General features: G+C 42.3%; 1 protein-coding gene across 3 annotated transcripts in view; it reads left to right on the top strand.

Annotated features, from left to right (window-relative positions):
* The first annotated feature begins 2,006 nt into the window (after positions 1–2,006).
* Positions 2,007–20,450, top strand: part of PSIP1 (PC4 and SFRS1 interacting protein 1) — a 52,330-nt gene continuing 33,886 nt past the window's right edge. For all 3 annotated transcript variants that reach the window (XM_010355018.2, XM_030919253.1, XM_010355019.2), the window contains exons 1-3: positions 2,007–2,190; positions 2,682–2,881; positions 6,339–6,415. In XM_010355018.2, the coding sequence (XP_010353320.1) occupies positions 2,810–2,881; positions 6,339–6,415 (149 nt within the window). In that variant the 5' untranslated portion in view covers positions 2,007–2,190; positions 2,682–2,809. The remainder of the gene's footprint in view (positions 2,191–2,681; positions 2,882–6,338; positions 6,416–20,450) is intronic.

The raw sequence follows: 20,450 nt of genomic DNA, 5'->3' as shown, positions 1-20,450 counted from the left end.
CTTAAAGGCAGCAAGAGCTAAGTATGGTACTTCCTTTTTTAAAAAAAAACAAAAAACAAAAAAAACCCCACTAATACTAAAACATCCATGCTTTTCCATTTTCCCTTTGTTTTTTCTTTTCTGAGGTCCCCCCCAACACTAACTACCCCCTCTTTACTTGTTGGTCCTACCATTAGTACTAATGAAAAGTTGTCTGTAACATTAATTATAACTTATTTTTATGTCTGTTTTCCTTAGTTTGAAGTTCTTACAGTCTGAGGTATCCTCTAAAGCAATTTCTCAAACTGAATATGCGTAAGAATCACCTAGGGATCCTGTTAAAATGCAGATTACGATTTAGAAGGCCTGCGGAAGGGCTGAGCTTTACCTGAGCTCCCAGGTAGCCCTTGCTGCTGGGCCCTGGACCACACTTGAAGTAGCAAGGCCTTACAGTGTTTAGAACAAATAAAGTGCACACAAACACACACACAAAAATGATTGCTGGATGATGCTTTGGTCTCTCACTCTGTATCTTGGGCTTTTCTTCAATACATCTTTTTCCATATTTTCCTATGCATAATTTATAGCCAACACCTGACAACTATTCCGTTGTGTAATTACCTAGTTATGCTCTTCCGTCCCTTTTCTTAGTCACCAGTCTCACTGAGAAATGGGTCATGTCATGAGTACTCCACTTACCCCCAGCCTCTTTCTACTATCATTTACCTTGAAACATCAAGAACTGGTTAAATAATAATTTTTACCCCTTTCTTGCTCAGCAACCTATAGTAGCTTCCTACTACATACATTAAATTCAAATTCAGAATGAGAAGCTTCAAGACATATCACCAACCCTTCCTTCTCCTTTGCCAGCCAATTTCTCTTTTTGCTCCACTTGGAACTCTCCGTGTATTGCCCAGGTATAGTTTCTCGAGACTCCTTGCAGGACATTTTACTTTGGGGCGGTCTTCTTTCATTCCTATTTAAAGACATGCTGTATTGCTTTCAAAAAATTCTCAATTTTTACCAACTCAAAACAACTTTTCCTAATTCATTTCCAGTTGAGTCCCGTATTTAAAGCAGTATTATCTAGGTGCTAATATATGTCTTAATATTCTTTTTAAAAATATTTTCAGCCTCTCTAAAGGATCAAAAAATAAAATAATCTTTAAAATCCCTTGAAGAGCATTTTAAGAGAGAAAATATTTGAGGTTTAGTAACACTTATACATTGTACCACCTACCAGCTCCTATTCTACTAGGGAGAAAAAATTTAGATGCAGCTAAAATTTAGTTAGGGCCCAAACCCACATCCTATCTAAAAGATTTCTGTTTTCCTGTCATTGTTTTCCACCCTTCGCATTTTGCATTCAATAGGGTTGCATTTTTCTTAATAGTTCTTGGTGCTTCAAATGTAAAAGAAATCAAATAGGGCTCTCTCATATTACAATTTCAAGGAAAAGGAGACTACGAGGCCCATTCAGCGAGGTGCAAGAGGCCTACATGCAGCACATCCTGCAACCGCCGCATGCTCCAATTTCATCTTTGGGTTTTCGTACAGCTCCTCTTTTTTGGATGATGCAAACCGCGCAAAAGCAGCCTTCAAGCCTCCCCACCCTGGAAAACGATACAAGAACATGAAGCTTTACTGCCAGTTTCTCCCTAATACGCAGCCAAAGGATAGAGGCCCGGATACCCGCCCCCAAACCGCGTCCACAACAATCATTTCCTCCCTCCCCGCCTTTTACATACAGTACACATACAAATACACACACGCAGAGAGGCCAGCAGGGGCGGGCCGGGCCCGACCACTCTGCAAACCGCAGGGGGAACTTGCGGCAGGCCGAGCTATTTTCGCCCAGTCCTTTCTTCTTCGCTTGCGTCTCCCTCTGCATCTGCATGCACTTGTTACATGAAAGCGAACTTGGGGACCTAGGGTTTTCAGAAAATCGGCTTCGGAGCCACACACCTTCGCCGGGTGCTGCATCATCCCCCCTCTCTCGGTAAGCAGGTGGTCGCGCCCCAGTGCTAGCGGGCGCCGAGCAGCAGCCGCGCGGGAGCAGCGCAGCTACGGCGGCGGCAGCGGCGGCGCGGTTGCGATTCCGGGCCGTTGAGACGTCTCTGCGGCAGCTGGTGGCGCAGGTGGCTTGCGTGGACGCGGGTAAAAGCGACCGGCCAGCAACCGCAGCGTCGGCGCCCGCGGCCCCGGCAGGTGAGCGGGCGAAGGGGACTCGCCCCGCCCCCCCCCTCGGTGGCCTCGCTCCTGGCTGTAGCGGAGAAGTGGACGCGGCCCGCCCTGGAGCCGAGGGGGCCCAGGCTGCAGTCGCTGGGCAGCAGGTTGCGGGGGAGGCCTTGCGTGGGCGGAAGGGGGCCGCCCGCCTCTCGGAATCCCTGCTTTTTTCTCTCCCATGCACCCCCTCCCTTCTAGGGCTTGAGCCCGGTGGAAAAAGCCCGGAGAAAGATGGGGCGAGCGGACGGGAGATTTCGGGCCGGGCAGCATCCCCGCCTCAGGTGGTGGCGTCTCTTCGGTGGCGGGGCGGAGGACCTGCCCAGGCGCGGAGGCAGCGCACTGGCGGGGGAGGAGCGGGAGGCGGCCCTCCCCTCGCTCTGCCACCCCCACCCGCCGGCTCCCCTCCCCCTCCCCTTGCGGCCCCTCCCTTCGGGGTTCTTCGCTTTAACCGCCCTCGGTGCTCTCCCTCGCAGGCGCGTCGGGACGCCCCGAGGCATCATCCCCCGCCCGTGGGCGGCCCGTGTCCGCCGCCCGCATCCCCGCGCCGCCGCATCTCCTCGCCGCCTCCCGGGCTTCGGACCCCCGGCCTCGTCCCCGAAACATGACTCGCGATTTCAAACCTGGAGACCTCATCTTCGCCAAGATGAAAGGTTATCCCCATTGGCCAGCTCGAGTAAGTGATTTGTAGCCCTTGCGCTTAGCAGTGCTGCCCTCTTCCCCGGAGGCCTGCTGCCCACCGTGTCTCTTCATTTTTTCCTCTGTCCTTTCTCTCCCTCGCTTTAGTCTCATTTGTAACCTGATTTTTCGTTTTAGTTTTTTACCCAATAATCTCCCATGTAATTATAAAAATCCAGACGTTTCTACATACCTGTGTATTTCTCTATGGTTTATTGGCCGACTTGGACAGATTTTTTTCCTAGGAAATATTTAAATACGTCGCTAGTTAATATTCCATTGTAGGTGAAATAATGAAGAATGAATTTTGTTTAAAAATTAGTGAAACATTGACATTTCCGTAATTTTAAATCAAGTACAAAATATCTGAAATTTGTGCAGATTACACACAAACTCTTGGATGTCAGAGAAGTGCGTATGTGGTTAAATTGGATTTATGGGGTTTTTAAAAAAATACCTTGATGAGGCCTTCGGGATTTGCTTGTTTAATACAGAGATTCAGGACTGGATATTCTTGAAAGTATTACAGTAGTTTAGCACCGAGGAAGGGCCAGAAAATTCATTTCCCCCTTTTTATTTGAGGTGTTTATGACCTTGAAGAAGTTGTTTTAACCTTTTTGTTTCCAATAGGCAAAAAGGAGGTGTGGACCAGATTCCTGAGTTCACATCTAGTGGTACAGAGAAATGATTAAGGACCCGGGATGTTTGACATTTAGGAATTGAGACTGTTTAAAGATATACGCTCCATTTTTAGAAAAAGGGGTCTTTTTGTTTATGGTGGTACCCAGGCTCTAAAATAGTGATAGATAGGATCTAAAATATGTTGCAATCCATTAGATTGGGTAAACTCGAGATCCTTTAAAAATATACTTACATGGTGTTCTGAAGTTGTATTTTTCCAAGCCATTTATTTTCGACTAATTTACTCTCCTTTAAAAATGTGTTTTTAAAAAATAATTAAATTCTATAGTTTTAGTTATGTCAGCAGGGAAGAGGAATGGGGGAAAACACCCATTAGATGACAGAGTCCTGTCTAGGAGTTGAGAGTGCCATCCAAGTGTAAACTGATCACTGTTCCTTGACTTTCTTCCATCTACCTGCTCTACGTAGACCCCTGTTCACAAGTTTCCTTCCAAAGCTTTTTTCCTTGCCTATAAAGTCTGCTTTTTCGGTGCAGTCTTACTTGAACAATCCTTAGTCATAATCCTTGTCTATATATTTTACTTTGTAATCTATTCCTTTCGTGATAATCTTTTGTTTTAATTCCTACTCTGTGTATGCTTTGACTTCCAAGTATATTGTGAGCCTGAGGGCAACAACCTTAAATGCAATTTCTTTATACCCTCCACAGTCCGTAGTACATATAATGCACCTATAAAACACAATTCACGTTTAAATGGAGCCTAGGGAAACTGATCAGGTTTAAGGCCCCTCTAATATACTTTTTCATGATTATCGAGGTATCCTTGTTTATTTTGAGGTGTTTGAAAATCTGAGGTTGTCTAATAAATCTGTATTCTGATTTGCATGCCACAATGCAGTTGAAAGCCAATGAAATGTTTTAAAAATCTCCCAAATCACCCTCCCCACGCTCATGTTAAGTGACTTAAGAGTGCTACTGAAAATAAAATAGGGTAGCCTTTGGAAGACCACAGTGTTTTCCTTATTTAACAAGTTCATTTGGATTGGAAGGGAAGTGCTTGTCTTTGCCCTTTTCCCCATCATTTTGTTCTCAGAAACAGCTGCATTTAGTTTTGGTGTATTCTGTGTCCAACAATTATTTCCTTTTTCTGTCTTCATTAGAAATTTGAAATCTTTGCTGTAGAGAGTTTAGAGTACGTATTTAAAATCTGAGCTGTAAAGGTGACACCTCTTGTTGCAATTTTTGCTTTAACATTTCTGTCTACATGTCCCAGACTTTAATTTTTAAGTCTTAAACATTCATGTACATAATCCTTTACCGGTAATAATCATTTAAAAAAATCAAATTTTGCCTGGCATTTGTTAAAGGCTATAGGTGCTAGGTATTTGCATGAACTCTTAAAGCTGTTTGCTAAAAGAAAGAAGCATATGAACTGGGTTAACAGAAATGATCTCTTCAGGGATTAAAGCATTTTTGCAATTATCGGGACCTTCCCACAAAGTTCAGATAACAGGTGTGATCTTCATCATATCGGTGGGGAAATAGGTCCCTAGAGATACTGTGTGGTAATGATTCTATTGATGTGTGAGAGCCTTTAGACTTCCCTTACAAATAACCAGTTCAGTCATCCTCATGGTCTTTTCTGCAACACCATAATGATTACAGAGGGGATAGTAGGTCCTCTAATGGTCAGCCCCCTTCTTAGCAAAGTAAGCAGATTTTCAAAATGAAGTGTTTTTGAAATTATGAAAATTATGCCATTTAAAATAGATATGTTGTTAAATTCTTTTTATTTTTTTAAGACAGAGTCTCACTCTGTCACTCAGGCTTGCGTGCAGTGTCGTGATCTTGGCTCACTGCAACCTCTGCTGCCCAGGTTCAAGCCATTCTCCTGCCTCAGCCTCCCGAGTAGCTGAGATTACAGGCACCTGCCATCGCGCTGGGCTAATTTTTGTGTTTTTAAGGGAGATGGGGTTTCACCGTATTGCTCAGGCCGGTCTTGAATCCTGACCTCATAATCCACCAGCCTCAGCCTCCTAAAGTGCTGGGATTACAGGCGTGAGCCACCATGCCTGGCCGACATGTTGTTAAATTCTAGCTAGATAGTACTGCTTTAGTCCTGAGGTCTGCTTTTCCTTTATTGATAAGGGAAAGTAACAAGTATTATGGATATATTAGATGTGATAGCACTTGATGATTTCTGCCTTACATAATTTAAAAGGTTGAAAGAGCAGTGAAAAAGGAACAGCTAGCCTCATGTGATTCAGGCATATTAGTGAACGATCTTTTCATAAGCTTTTCAGACTTCGGGAGGTACTAATTTAAACTTTTGTCAATGTCTGCTTTTACATTATCCTGTTATTTGTATAGATTTCCTACAGAACTAACATTTAGGGTTGTCAAATAGATTCAGACTCCTTACCTGAAATGATGATATGATTAATAATTCAGATTTTTGGGATTTTAGGAAGGCAGGGAGAGTACATATACCATATATTTTGCTGCTGGTGTGGTCTGGAATAGCACATGATAATCTTAATTATCTGCAAAGAACAGTGGAAACAGTAGGTGGACAAAAGAAATGACTGATACCCTCAGTGTCAGTCCAGGTTTTGCCACCAAATGAGTTTTGACAGAAATTTTGGTTTTCAGAGTTTCTTGGGTTTCAGATTTGGGGATAGGAGATTATGGGCCTGCAGAACTGGTCCATTTTATAACAGATCCTTTTTGGATGTTTTGCTCTTGTTTATTCAGATAAATGTTGAGGTGTGTATGTTTTAAAATACTTTAATTTTTCTCACTTTTCTTTTAGGTAGATGAAGTTCCTGATGGAGCTGTAAAGCCACCCACAAACAAACTACCCATTTTCTTTTTTGGAACTCATGAGACGTAAGTCCTGTTCGCTTTAAAGGCAAATCAGAGCTCATTTAACAGGATTATTGAGCAGTAGACATTAATTCAAGGGGGAAATAGTAATGTAATAGGAAACTTTAAAAACTTTGAACTTTGGAAAGAGCCTTTAAGTCTCTATTTTTAAGGTAGTGTTTACCGATGCTGTAGGTTTATTTTTTATTGGAATTGATATTTCCTTAACCGAAAAGGAAAGTAGAAATTCTCTCAGCAGTAAGAATGATTGATGGATGAAAATATATAGGGAAAGTTTTAATAAGTTATCTAATATTCCTATGCAGTAAGTGCTTTTTATAAGGACTACTTGTTACCTAATTTTTGGTTTTATGATATCAGATATACAAACTGTGTATATTGTGGGGAAGGTGAGAAGAGGAAGTCTAGATAGTTCCCTCCTTGTGTTTATGTGATTCCTGAAGCTCTGCTGCCTCTGGTGGATATTTGGGCAGCGAACTAATGTGGTGAAGCAGATTTTTCAAAAATTGCAGCTGACTGTTGAAGCATGTTACTGCCAAGTGCATGGGATCACTCTAGAGGCAACCATTAATTTCCCAAAGAATATTCCTACGTACCTTTAATTTAATGGCCTTACAAATACTATATGATCTGGTTGATTTTGGACTTGAAGTTTGGAGTCTGTCATAATTTTGGTAGTGTTGTCTACCTGGGGTGAGGAGAAACAAAATTATTGCTATTCTGATTAGAATTACGTATTCCTAAGAGTGGCTACGATGGCAATATTTGGTTTAATGTTGCTTAGCTACTGTATGAACTTTCACACAATGTCTTTAATAGCTTTATTGAGATGGAATTTACATAAAAAGAAGTTCACCTGCTTAAAGTGTGTAAGTCAATAGATTTTAGTATATTTACTATCATAACCTATTGTTGATCACTTTCCCCTCTCCAACCCTAAACGACCACTAGTCTACTGTCTGTGTAGACTTACCAGTTCTGGATATTTTAAGGGTATAGTACAATATTTCATAATTAGTTTTTAAAAAAATACAACTTTCGACCCAGAATTGATTTGGCCTTCATCATAATTAGAGTTAGATTCAAGTGTATTCTATGTATAACAATAGAATTTTTAAGAAGTGATAAATTTCTGATGCCATGGGATACTCTAAAGAAATTCTTCGGTAAATTTAATAGAGGACAAAGATATCTTTTAATGGAAAATTGTGCAGTGTATATTAGAGTAGGGCTTTTCAGAGTGTGTTGTCAGGTCTAGCACCATTAGCATCTCATGGGAACTTTAGTTAAAATGTAAGTTCTTGGCTTCGTGTGGTGGCTCACACCTGTAATCCCAACACTTTGGGAGGCCAAGGCGGGAGGATCGCTTGAGTTAGGAGTTCGGAGACCAGCCTGCAGCATGGTGAAATTGTGTCTCTACAAAAAATACAAAAATTAGCCGTTTGTGATGGCACACACATGTGGTCCCAGCTACTCCGGAGGCTGAGGTGGAACCATTACCTGAGCTGGGAAGGGAAAGCTTGCAGTGAGCCAAGATCTCACCATTGCAGACCTTGTCTCAAAAAAAAAAAAAAAAAAAAGTTCTTAGGCCTTACTGTAGACCTACTGAATCAAGCTGTGAGTGTGGAGCCAAAAATCTGTTTTAACAAGCCTTCCGGATGATTCTGATTTACATTGAAGTTTGGAAATACTGTGGTAATGTGAGTGGACATTCCTTAGCATTTTTCAGTTTTATAAGCTTAGAATTTTTTAAATCTGATTTTTGTCTGAAATGGAACAGATTTTTTTTTTTTTGAGATGGTGTCTTGCTCTGTTGCCCAGGCTGGAGTGCAGTGGCGCGATCTCTGCTCACTGCAAGCTCCGCCTCCCGGGTTTATGCCATTCTCCTACCTCAGCCTCCCCAATAGCTGGGACTACAGGCACCCAGCACCACGCCCAGCTAATTTTTTGTATTTTTGGTAGAGATGGGGTTTCACCGTGTTAGCCAGGATGGTCTCGATCTCCTGACCTCATGATGAGTCCACCTCGGCCTCCGAAAGTGCTGGGATTACAGGCGTGAGCCACCATGCCCAGCCTGAAATGGAACAGATTTTATACTTCTATATATCCTTATAGTCTTACAGAACACACAGTCCCTTCTTACATTACTATTTTAAATTCAGAAGAGGAATGATTATCCCTTCCCTAGCATTTGAAAGGATTTTCACATTATAAATATATGTACCTTTTTTTTTTTTGAGGCGGAGTCTCCTCCATTGACCAGGCTGGAATGTAGCGCCATCTCGGCTCACTGCAAGCTCCACCTCCCAGGTTCATGCCATTCTTCTGCCTCAGCCTCTTGAGTAACTAGGACTATAGGTGCCCGCCACCACGCGTGGCTAATTTTTTGTATTTTTAGTAGAGATGGGGTTTCACCGTGGTCTCGATCTCCTGACCTCATGATCTGCCCACCTCTGCCTCCCAAAGTGCTGGGATTACAGCGTGGCCTGGCCACATATATGTACGCTTTAAACCAAAGCAAACTAAACCAAGTAACTAAACTTAACTGTTGTTTAGTTAATAGGTAATTAGGTAGTTAATGAAGACAATGAATTACTAATAATTCAAGAATTTAGGATATATTCAAGGAATTCAAATGTATTTAACTTTAAAGTTAAGTTAATGATACTGAATTTTCATTTCAAAATGCACTTGGTTTTTGCCCTAATGTTCTTGTATCATTTATCTTTGGAAAAGCAGTGCTGCCCCATATGTATGTTGGTCTGGCGGTGACTTGAGATTAATTTTAGGCTGGGCGTGGTGGCTTAGGCCTGTAATGCCAGCGTTTTGAGAGGCTGAGGCGGGAGGATCACGAGGTCAGGAGTTCAAGACCAGCCTGGCCAATATTGTGAAACCCCATCTCTACTGAAAATATAAAAATTAGCTGGGCGTGGTGGTGTGTACGTATAGTCCCTGCTACTCGGGAGACTGAAGCAGGAGAATTGCTTGAACCCAGGAGGCAGAGGGTGTGGTGAGCTGAGATCATGTCATTGTACTCCAGCCTGGGCGACAGAGTGAGACTCTGTCTCTAAAAAATGAAAAAGATTAATTTTTGGAAACTAAGTCACTGATGATCTTTTTTCCCCTCAAAATTTGGGAGGGTAGTTGTTTGAAGTTTTTGTTTTTTTGAGACAAGGTCTCATTCTGTGGCCCAGGATGGAGCACAGTCGCGATCGTAGTTGACTGCAGCCTTTTAACTCCTGGGCCCGAGTGATGCTCCCATCTCAGCTTCCCAAATAGCTGATACTACAGTAGCTGACAAAATTTTGTGTTTATTATTATTATTATTATTGTTATTATTTAGGGATGGGGTCTTGCTACATGGCCCAGACTGGTCTCCCGTGCCTGATTTCAAGTGATCATCCTGCCTTAGCCTCCCAAAGTGCTGAGATTTCAGGCTTTTTGAGATATTGTCTCCTCTGTTGCCCAGGCTGGAGTGCGGTGGCACAATCTCGGCTCATTGTAACCTCTACCTCCCAGATAGAAGCGTTTCCCCTGCCTCAGCCTCCCAAGTAGCCGGGATTACAGGCACCCGCCACCACACCCAGCTAATTTTTGTGTTTTTAGTAGAGACAGGGTTATCACCATGTTGGCCAGGCTGGTCTCAAACTCCTGACCTCAAGTGATCCACCTGCCTTGGCCTCCCAAAGTGCTGGGATTACAGATATGAGCCACTGTGCCTGGCCTATTTGAACTTTTTAGTTTGGATTTTGCATAAGTAGTTTAGTCTGCTAGCCAGGAGTTAGGAAGATGGGATAGTAAGAACATACAAGAAGAAGGGGGTATTTGGAAAATTGTACTAATTCATAACTGATTTATAGATTAAGATTTTTTAATTGTTACTTTAGAGCAGAATTCATTTGTAACTGCATTCTTTTCCTGGCCTACAAACATCTGATTTTACTTAGGACATTCATAGTAAATGTTCAGCAATCAAGTTTTGAGTATTAGACAATGAGCCCTAACTGTGACCGTGTACTAGATATTTTAAACTTAACATATTCAAGCAGATTTTTAGTAAGTGGGAATGACGTAGACTCAATTCTTGCTGAAGCCAAGTCTTGGTATTATCCTTGATTACATATTACAGTCTTTCCCCTTCCTTTCTACATCTAGTCAGTCAGCAAATCTTCTTTTCCTTTCAAATGCATTCGAATCTGTCCACTCTTGGTCATCTTTGTATAATTCAAGTCCATGCATAATGACTCCTGTAAATAATGTCCTAAGCTGGGCACACTGGGACATGCCTGTAGTCCTAGCTACTCAGGAGGCTGAGGCAGGAGGAACCCTTGAGCCCAGGAGTTCAAATCAGGCTTGCAACATAGTAAGACCCTGTCTTGGGGAGTAAAAAATAAAAATTTTTTTTTACTTACTCACTCTATGTTGGTTTCATTTTCCACTCTTCATATACAGTTGGCCTGCTGTATCTGTGGGTTCTATATCCAAGGAGTCAACCTGTCACAGATTGAAAATATTTGGGAGAAAAAGATGGTTATGGCTGGACTGAATATGTATAGATTTTTTTTCTTGTCATTACCTTAATGCAATGTAACAACTATATAGCATTTACATTGTATTAGGTATTGTAAGTGATCTGGAGATGATTTAAAGCAGTGGTGGAAGACATTTTTTCCATGGGGGTTTGGGGAGATGGTTTTGGGATGAAAACTGTTCCACCTCAGATCAGCAGGCATTACTTAGATTCTTATAAGGAGCACTCATCCTAGATCCCTCTCATGTGCAGTTCACGATAGGGTTTGTGCTTCTGTGAGGATCTAATGCTGCCACTGATCTGACAGGATGCAGAGCTCAGGTGGTAATGCCTGCCTTCTGCTGTGTAGCCTGGTTCCTAACAGGCCACGGATGGGTACTGGTCCTTGGCCCGGGGTCTGGGGATCCCTGATTTAAAGTATATGGGAGGGTGTGCATTATATGTATATATGTTGTTTTATGTAAGGGACTTAAACATCCATGAATTTTGGTATCTGTAGGGGTGGGGGAAGGATAATCCACAATCTTACGGATACAGAGGTACAACTGTCTAGTCAAAGAGATCTTTATATCCCAATTAGATCATGTCATTTCACTGAAAACCTTCAGTGACTCCCTATTTTTTTTTTTTTTTTTTTTTTTTTTTTTTTTTTTTTTGAGACGGAGTCTCGCTCTGTCGCCCAGGCTGGAGTGCAGTGGCCGGATCTCAGCTCACTGCAAGCTCCGCCTCCCGGGTTCACGCCATTCTCCTGCCTCAGCCTCCCGAGTAGCTGGGACTACAGGCGCCCGCCAGGTCGCCCGGCTAGTTTTTTGTATTTTTAGTAGAGACGGGGTTTCACCATGTTAGCCAGGATGGTCTTGATCGCCTGACCTCGTGATCCGCCCGTCTCGGCCTCCCAAAGTGCTGGGATTACAGGCTTGAGCCACCGCGCCCAGCCGTGACTCCCTATTTTAACATTAGCAATGAATGAAAACCAAAAACTACCTACAAATGCTATTTGTAAAACCCTATACGAACTAGCCCATGCTTACCTCTGCAGCCTTATTACATTTTTCACCGCTTATTTCTGTTGTACAAATAAGCCTCATCTTGTCTCAGGTCTTTTGTTTTCGCTTTGCAGGAAAGGTTATGCCATCAAATATTTGAAGTCATTTAGATCTTAGCTCACATCCTCCTCCTCGTGTTTATTTTCCCCGTTGCAACAATGACTGAATTTTTTTTCCCCCCTTTTCTTTTTCTCACCCACACTCGAAGAGCTGGATCAGCAGGGACCTTGTCTGTCTTGTCATCATTAACTTAAGTGCCTGGCACTTAGTAGCTGTTAAATAAATATTTGGTGATTGAAAGCTTTGTGCACTAGATAAAGTCAGTTGTTGATTATGCATTTGCTGTCCATTAGCCAACGTTTATGTAGAGTTTAAGACAACTAGATCAGAAGTTTGTTTTTGAATCCTGACTGCCACTTACCTGCTATATAATCTTGGGCAAGTTACTCATATTTGTGTTTTTTTCTTTCTCGTTTGTAAAGTGGGGATAATAATATCTTGCCTCAGAATTATGGGATGCGGCTGGGCGCGGTGGCTCAAGCCTGTAATCCCAGCACTTTGGGAGGCCGAGGTGGGCGGATCACAAGGTCAGGAGATCGAGACCATCCTGGCTAACACGGTGAAAAAATACAAAAAAACTAGCTGCGTGAGGTGGTGGGCTCCTGTAGTCCCAGCTACTCGGGAGGCTGAGGCAGGAGAATGGCGTGAACCCGAGAGGCGGAGCTTGCAGTGAGCTGAGATCTGGCCACTGCACTCCAGCCTGGGCGACAGAGTGAGACTCCGTCTCAAAAAAAAAAAAAAAAAAGAATTATGGGATGCTAGTAAGACATGACATGAAAAATGCTTAGAACAATGCTTGGCATGTATTGAAGACTAAATAAATAGCAGCTATTATTTATGTAAAATGTTCAGCTTTGGCAAACTTATGTTTCATTTTGGGAACAAGACTTGTGGGGATTTACCCATTTTTCCAAGACTTCTACTAGCAGTATTTATTAAATTGAAATGCTGCTCAGTTTGAGGTTTGCTGACCAATTACCTTTGCTAATTCAGGGAATATTCCTTTCTAGCTCTGTATCTTTGAAGTCTAGAAAATTTAAATAAAGGTATTTTGCTGTTTTTTCCTCCTTACTGCTCTTAATTGTCTTAATGCAAAGAAGTTGGGTGCTCAGTTTTAGGAACTTTAAATATACATCACAGGTTGTTTTAAAACCCATCTAATTTGTAGTGTTAGGAGTGAAGGTCAGTGCAGAGATACTGATAGTGGTCACAAGAAGAAAATAAAGTAATGAATCATAGGATAGGGTTTTTTTCTTCTACAGTAGTTATACAAGTTTCATAGCTGCATGTATTGGTGTGGGACTTGTATGATTTCTCTTAAATTTTACACCAAATAATGAGATGAACTGTTTATTCATCTCTTCTTTATTTTTTATTTTTATTTTTTGAGGCAGAGTCTCACTGTCGCCCAGGCTGGAGTGCAGTGGCAGTGGTGCGATCTCCGCTCGAAGCAAGCTCCGACTCCCAGGTTAATGCCATTCTCCTGCCTCAGCCTCCCTAGTAGCTGGGACTACAGGTGCCCGACACCATGCCCAGCTAATTTTTTTGTATTTTTAGTGGAGACAGGGTTTCCCTGTGTTAGCCAGGATGGTCTCGATCTCCTGATGTCATGATCCGCCCACCTCGGCCTCCAAAGTGCTGGGATTACAGGCGTGAGCCACCACGCCTGGCCCTATTGATCTCTTTTTACCAGCAGGTTCATGACTCATAGTGCATGCATATTCAGTTGTCTGTTGAATCATTTTTCTATTATAGAATAATAACATGCTATTATAAAATATAAAATATTTATAATAAACTTTCATATTTTGTGATTTAGTAATGTAGAAATGAAGCAGCAAGTTAGAATCAATATGTTGTTAAAAATGGGATTTTTCTATTTAGCTATTACTTGGCAACAGTTATTGTTTTGAGCTTCATATATGTGGCTCTGATAGGATTTCTGTTTTGTATATGTGACTCTTTTTTTTTGAGACAGTCTCTCGCTCTGTCACCCAGACTGGAGTGCTGTGGCGTGATCTTCGCTCACTGCAACCTCCGCCTCCCAGGTTCAAGTGATTCTCCTGCCTCAGCCTCCTTGAGTAGGATTATAGGCATGCGCTACCAAGCCCAGCTAATTTTTGTATTTTCAGTAGAGACGGGTTTCACCATGTTGGCCAGGCTGGTCTCGAACTCCTGGGTTTCAGTGATCCTCCCACCTCAGCTTCCCAAAGTGTTGGGATTACAGGCATGAGCCATCATGCCTAGCCTGTGACTTGTTTCTTTTAAGAGTTCTAGCCGGGCACGGTGGCTCAAACCTGTAATCCCAGCACTTTGGGAGGCCAAGACGGGCGGATCACGAGGTCAGGAGATCGAGACCATCCTGGCTAACACAGTGAAACCCCGTCTCTACTCAAAAATACAAAAAAGTAGCTGGGCGATGTGGTGGGCGTCTGTAGTCCCAGCTCCTCGGGAGGCTGAGGCAGGACAATGGCGTAAACCCGGGAGGCGGAGCTTGCTGTGAGCTGAGATCGGGCCACTGCACTCCAGCCTGGGCAACAACGATACTCTGTCTCAAAAAATAAGGGTTCTAGTTGTGTAACAGCTGAATTTTTGTGTGTGTGCTTGTGGGTATACATATTATTCACAAAAAATGAATTAACAGAAATAACTGCTTTTCTTTGTTTATAAATCATTAGGAAAATAGGGATGCACATGTACACACTTAGGGCTTCAAAGTGTGTGCCATGTAAGAAACACATTGTAGGATTTGAGTTGCCACAGTATTATAAAACTAGTGTTGAATTCAGTTAATAATTTGCAGTTTTCTTAGGATGTTTTACATTAGTCTTGACTCTTATAAGCTTTGACATTGGTATTTGAGGTCTGAGTTTGTACATATAGAGAAATAGCATGAATATTTTATTCGGAGATGTTTCAAAGACTGTATTACAGTGGTTAAAGGAAAGTCCAAAACCTCTTTAAGGAACACTGCAAGTTAAGACTCTGCTGTTTTAATAGGTAGATGACCTTGCCTCAGTCAGTGTTTTTGAATTTTAGTTTTCTAATATTTAAAATGAGGTTTTTAGTGATCCCTCATTTTCCTTTCAGCTCTGAAATTTGGTAGGTAAGTTACCTTGAATGTGTATCTTGTTAAAATTTTTAAAAACAGTATAAAAGGAAACAAATCATTTTTATGCCTATTTTTAGAAATAACCCCTAAACCTGGTAATATTTTGGTGTATTTTTTTCAAACTTGTCTATGCATTTTTTAAAGGAGTTTCTGTCGTGTATAGTTATGCCCCGCTTTTGTGTGCATGTGCGTATTAAGCATTTGGTATGTTATTTTAAAATGAAATGCCTTGAAGAATGAATCAGTCAGACCTACTGTTAACATTTTGATATATTTTCTTTCAGACCGACTGTTAAAATTTTTTGGTATTTGCTATTATGTATAATTATATCCTGCTTTTACTTAGCATATTAAGGATTTTTTTACATGTAATTTTAAAGTGGAATGCTTTGAAGAATGCATCAAAACCACAGCTGCATAAGGTTGTACCCTTGGGAAGTAGTACAGTGATGTCTTGAAAAACTAATGTGGTCCCTGTTCACCAAACCCGTAGGACTGCGTGCCCAAGGAAGATTTTTTTTTTTCATCTTCTGTCATTTTTGAGTCTCATTAAGAGCTTATGAGTCTTGAGCATATCTTTGACCTACTTACTCTTTGTGTTTTTGTTTTTTGTTTTGTTTTTTGAAATGGAGCATCACTCTGTCACCCAGGCTGGAATGCAGTGGCACAATCTTGGCTCACTGCAACCTCCGCCTCCCGAGTTCAGGCGATTCTCCTACCTCAGCCTTCCTGGTGGCTGGGATTACAGGTGCCCACCACCATGCCTGGCTAACTTTTATATATTTAGTAGAGATGGGGTTTTGCCATGTTGGCCAGGCTGGTCTCGAACTCCTGACCTCAGGTGATAAGCCCGCCTTGGCCTCCCAAAGTGCTGGGGCTGGGATTACAGATGTGAGCCACCATTCCCGGCTTGACCCACTTATTCTTTTTTTTTATTTATTTATTTATTTATTTTGAGACAGAGTCTGGCTCTGTCGCCCAGGCTGGAGTGCGGTGGCCGGATCTCAGCTCACTGCAAGCTCCGCCTCCCGGGTTTACGCCATTCTCCTGCCTCAGCCTCCCAAGTAGCTGGGACTACAGGCGCCCGCCTCGTCGCCCGGCTAGTTTTTTGTATTCTTTAGTAGAGACGGGGTTTCACCGTATTAGCCAGGGTGGTCTCGATCTCCTGACCTTGTGATCCGCCCGTCTCGGCCTCCCAAAGTGCTGGGATTACAGGCTTGAGCCACCGCGCCCGGCCTTTTTTTTTTTTTTTTTGAGACAGAGTCTCGCTCTGTCCTCCAGGCTGGAGTGCAGTGGCCAGATCTCAGCTCGCTGCAAGCTCTGCCTCCCAGGTTTATGCCATTCTCCTGCCTCATCCTCCCGAGTAGCTGACACTGTAGGCGCCCGCCACCTCGCCTGGGTAGTTTTTTTTTTTTTTTTTTTTTTTTTTTTTTAGTAGAGACAGGGTTTCACCGTGTTAGCCAGGATGGTCTCGATCTCCTGACCTCGTGATCCGCCTGTCTCGGCCTCCCAGAGTGCTGGGATTACAGGCTTGAGCCACCGTGCCCGGCTGACCCACTTATTCTTAGAATTTATTGTGAAGATAGATGTAGAGATTGAGTAATATGTTTATTACAGCAGTGTGATTTTATAATACAAAATTTGATATGGAAAATGGCCCAACAGTAGGTTTAGCTATTCAGTGAAGTACTGTGTAGGTGTTGAGTAATTGTTGACATAAAAAGATACTCATTTTAGGCCGGGCGCAGTGGCTCACGCCTGTAATCCCAGCACTCTGGGAGGCCGAGACGGGCGGATCATGAGGTCAGGAGATCGAGACCATCCTGGCTAACACGGTGAAACCCCGTCTCTAATAAAAAATACAAAAAACTAGCCGGGTGAGTTGGCGGGTGCCTGTAGTCCCAGCTACTCGGGAGGCTGAGGCAGGAGAATGGCGTAAACCTGGGAGGCGGAGCTTGCAGTGAGCTGAGATCCGGCCACTGTACTCCAGCCTGGGCGACAGAGTGAGATTCCGTCTCAAAAAAAAAAAAAAAGATACTCATTTTAATTTGAAGAGGTCTACTTTTGAGTACGTTTGTATCATATACATTAAAATTGCATAGCTATGTATGTATATATACAAATAAGTGGGCTGAAAACAGATTGAGTTGGTGAAATTATGGATTAGTTTTCTTTGATAGGATATGTTATTGTCAAAAAATTTTAACAGCTTTATTAAAATATAATTCATTTCTCCAAAAAGAGACCATGTATCCATTTACTTTCCATTTCTACCCAATCTTCTTCCCCACCTTGGTCTAGGTGGCAACTAACGTCCTTTCTTCCTATTCTGGGCACTTCATTATAAATGGAATTGGCCGGGTGCGGTGGCTCATGCCTGTAATCCCAGCTGTGGCAGGCGAATCTCGAGGTCAGGAGTTCGAGACCAGCCTGGACAACATGGTGAAACCCTATCGCTACTAAAAATACAAAAAGTAGCCAGGCGTGGTTGCACATGCCTGTAATCCCAGCTACTTAGGAGGCTGAGGCAGGAGAGTTGCTTAAACTTGGGAAGCAGAGGTTGCAGTGAGCTGAGATCGCGCCACTGTACTCCAGCCTGGGTGACAGAGCGAGACTCTTGTCTAAAAAAAAAAATATGGAATCCTAGAACGTGTGGTCTTCAGTGGCTGGCTTTTCTCACTTAGGATGATGATTTTCAAGGTTCATCCATGCTCTAGCCTGGATGTGATAGTACATTATTACTTTTTATTATCAAATATTCCATTATATTGAGTTACCATATTGTATTTACTCATGCCTTGATAGACATTTGAGTTATTTTTACTTTTGGCTTTCATGAATAATGTTGTGAACATTTGTGTCGAAGTTTTTTTGTGAACATAAGTTTTCATTTCTCTAGGAGAAAATTCCTGGGTCAGATGTAACTTCATGTTTGATATTTTGAGAAACTCTCAGACTTTCCAAATCAGCTGCACCATTTAACATCCAACCAGCAATTGTATGAGTGTTCCAGTTTCTCCACATCCTTGCCAACACTTGTTATTATTTGTTATTTTTTGGCCGCCTGAGTGGCAGTGAGGGTGGTATCTTGTGATTTTTGATTTATATTTCCTGAATAACTTAATGATGTTGAATTATGTGAACTAAAAAAAAAAAAATGTGCAAATTTAAAAGTTTTCTGTATTTATCACTAATTTACATTTGTAAAAGTCTTTCAGTTGGAAGGACATAGTTAATTTTTGGTATATTAAGATACGTGAATTTATGTATGACATCAATTGAACCGTAACGGTTAATGAAAGGTGCAGGGCCGGGCGCAGTGGCTTATGCCTGTAATCCCAGCACTTTGGGAGGCTGAGACGGGCAGATCATGAGGTCAGGAGGTCGAGACCATCCTGGCTAACACGGTGAAACTCCATCTCTACTAAAAATAGAAAAAATTAGCCAGGCGTGGTGGCGGGCGCCTGCAGTCCCAGCTTCTCGCTCGGGAGGCTGAGGCAGGAGAATGGCGTGAACTCGGGAGGCGGAGCTTGCAGTAAGCCTAGATTGCGCCACTGTACTCCAGCCTGGGCGACCGAGCGAGACTCCCTCTCCAAAAAAAAAAATTTATGAAACGTACAACTTGTAAATCTGAATCTGGGAGTAGGAGTAAGGGGTGAATTTTTTAAAAAACCTAGTTAGCAAAATTAAAAACCAATTGTAATGAAAAAGTACGTGTAAAATGAGGTGGTGTGAATAAAACTAAATGCAAACATTACATTTTATGAATAAATATAGTTTCATTAATAGCTTCTGTGTTAATAAACCATTTTGCTATGTCTTAATTTTGTGAGACAAAGCTCAGACAAAACAAGACCAAGTAATGATATAACGTCACAAAGAAAGCAGGAATGGCAATACTGCTGTCTGTTAAAAGTGGAATTTAAACTCAAAGCTTGAGGAGAGAAGGGTATATATAGGCAGTCCTTAGCTTTACATAGTTCCTGTAGGCACAAATTTCAATTGCCATGACTTAGCTAAATAACAGTCACCTAATAACATGGTTAAAATTTCAGCTACCCTGCCGTATTAACTGTAATTGCATAAACTACAAAATTTGCTGCTAGTCTTTCAACCCACAAATTAAGATGTAAATTACAGGTGCATATAATATCACTTTCTTTCTTTTTTTTTTTTTTTTGAGACGGAGCCTTGCTCTGTTGCCCAGGCTGGAGTGCAGTGGCCAGATCTCAGCTCACTGCAAGCTCTGCCTCCCGGGTTCCCGCCATTCTCCTGTCTCAGCCTCCCGAGTAGCTGGGACTACAGGCGCCCACCACCTCGCCCGGCTAGTTTTTTGTATTTTTTATTAGAGACGGGGTTTCACCATGTTAGCCAGGATGGTCTCGATCTCCTGACCTCGTGATCCGCCCGTCTTGGCCTCCCAAAGTGCTGGGATTACAGGCTTGAGCCACCGCGCCCGGCCGTCACTTTCAAAGTTTCTTGGTGATTGGTCACCGTGCATCAGTTTCTCAAAAGCATGCACAGTGGGATGTATAGTTGGCCTCTGTCTCCTAATGATGTCCCCATGTGACAGTTTACCAAAATAAATGAGGAAATTGGTCATCAAAGATGATAGTGCAGCAAAAATCATAATGCTAGATGGGAAATTTGAATTTAATATAAATGGAATATTAGAATAAATAGCTTACCTTGTAAATATAGATGGTTTGCAGTTGGACAGACACTAATCGTCCAGCCAGAGAAACTTAGTGAAGGCAAGCTTATCAGCATAAATGAAAAAGGTAGTTGTAATGGAAAAGATGAAGATATCCTATTAGTAGAAGTGATACTAACAAAAAACATTGAGGATATTTCACAACATTGAAAGCATGAAGGTTAAAATATTGGAATCTGATCCAAACTTAGAAAGGAGTATAACAATTTGCCAAGGCATAGAAGATAGACTCATTCCGTATCATAATTAGTATCACTAGAAGAAAGCAAGCACTGTTCAAACTATTCTTTTTTTTTTTTTGGAGATGGAGTCTCGCTCTGTCACCTGGACTGGAGTGTAGTGGCGCGATCTCGGCTCACTGCAACCTCTGCCTCCTGGGTTCAGGCAATTCTCCTGCCTCAGCCTCCCGAGTAGCTGGGATTACAGGCATGTGCTACCACGTGCAGCTAATTTTTTTGTATTTTCAGTAGAGATGGGGTTCCACCATATTGGCCAGGCTGGTCTCGAACTCCTGACCTTGTGATCCACCCGCCTCGACCTCCCAAAGTGCTGGGATTAAAGGCGTGAGCCACTGC

Source organism: Rhinopithecus roxellana, chromosome 16, assembly GCF_007565055.1.
Source record: "Rhinopithecus roxellana isolate Shanxi Qingling chromosome 16, ASM756505v1, whole genome shotgun sequence".
Lineage (NCBI taxonomy): Eukaryota > Metazoa > Chordata > Mammalia > Primates > Cercopithecidae > Rhinopithecus > Rhinopithecus roxellana.
This window is presented reverse-complemented; position numbering and strand designations above follow the sequence as displayed.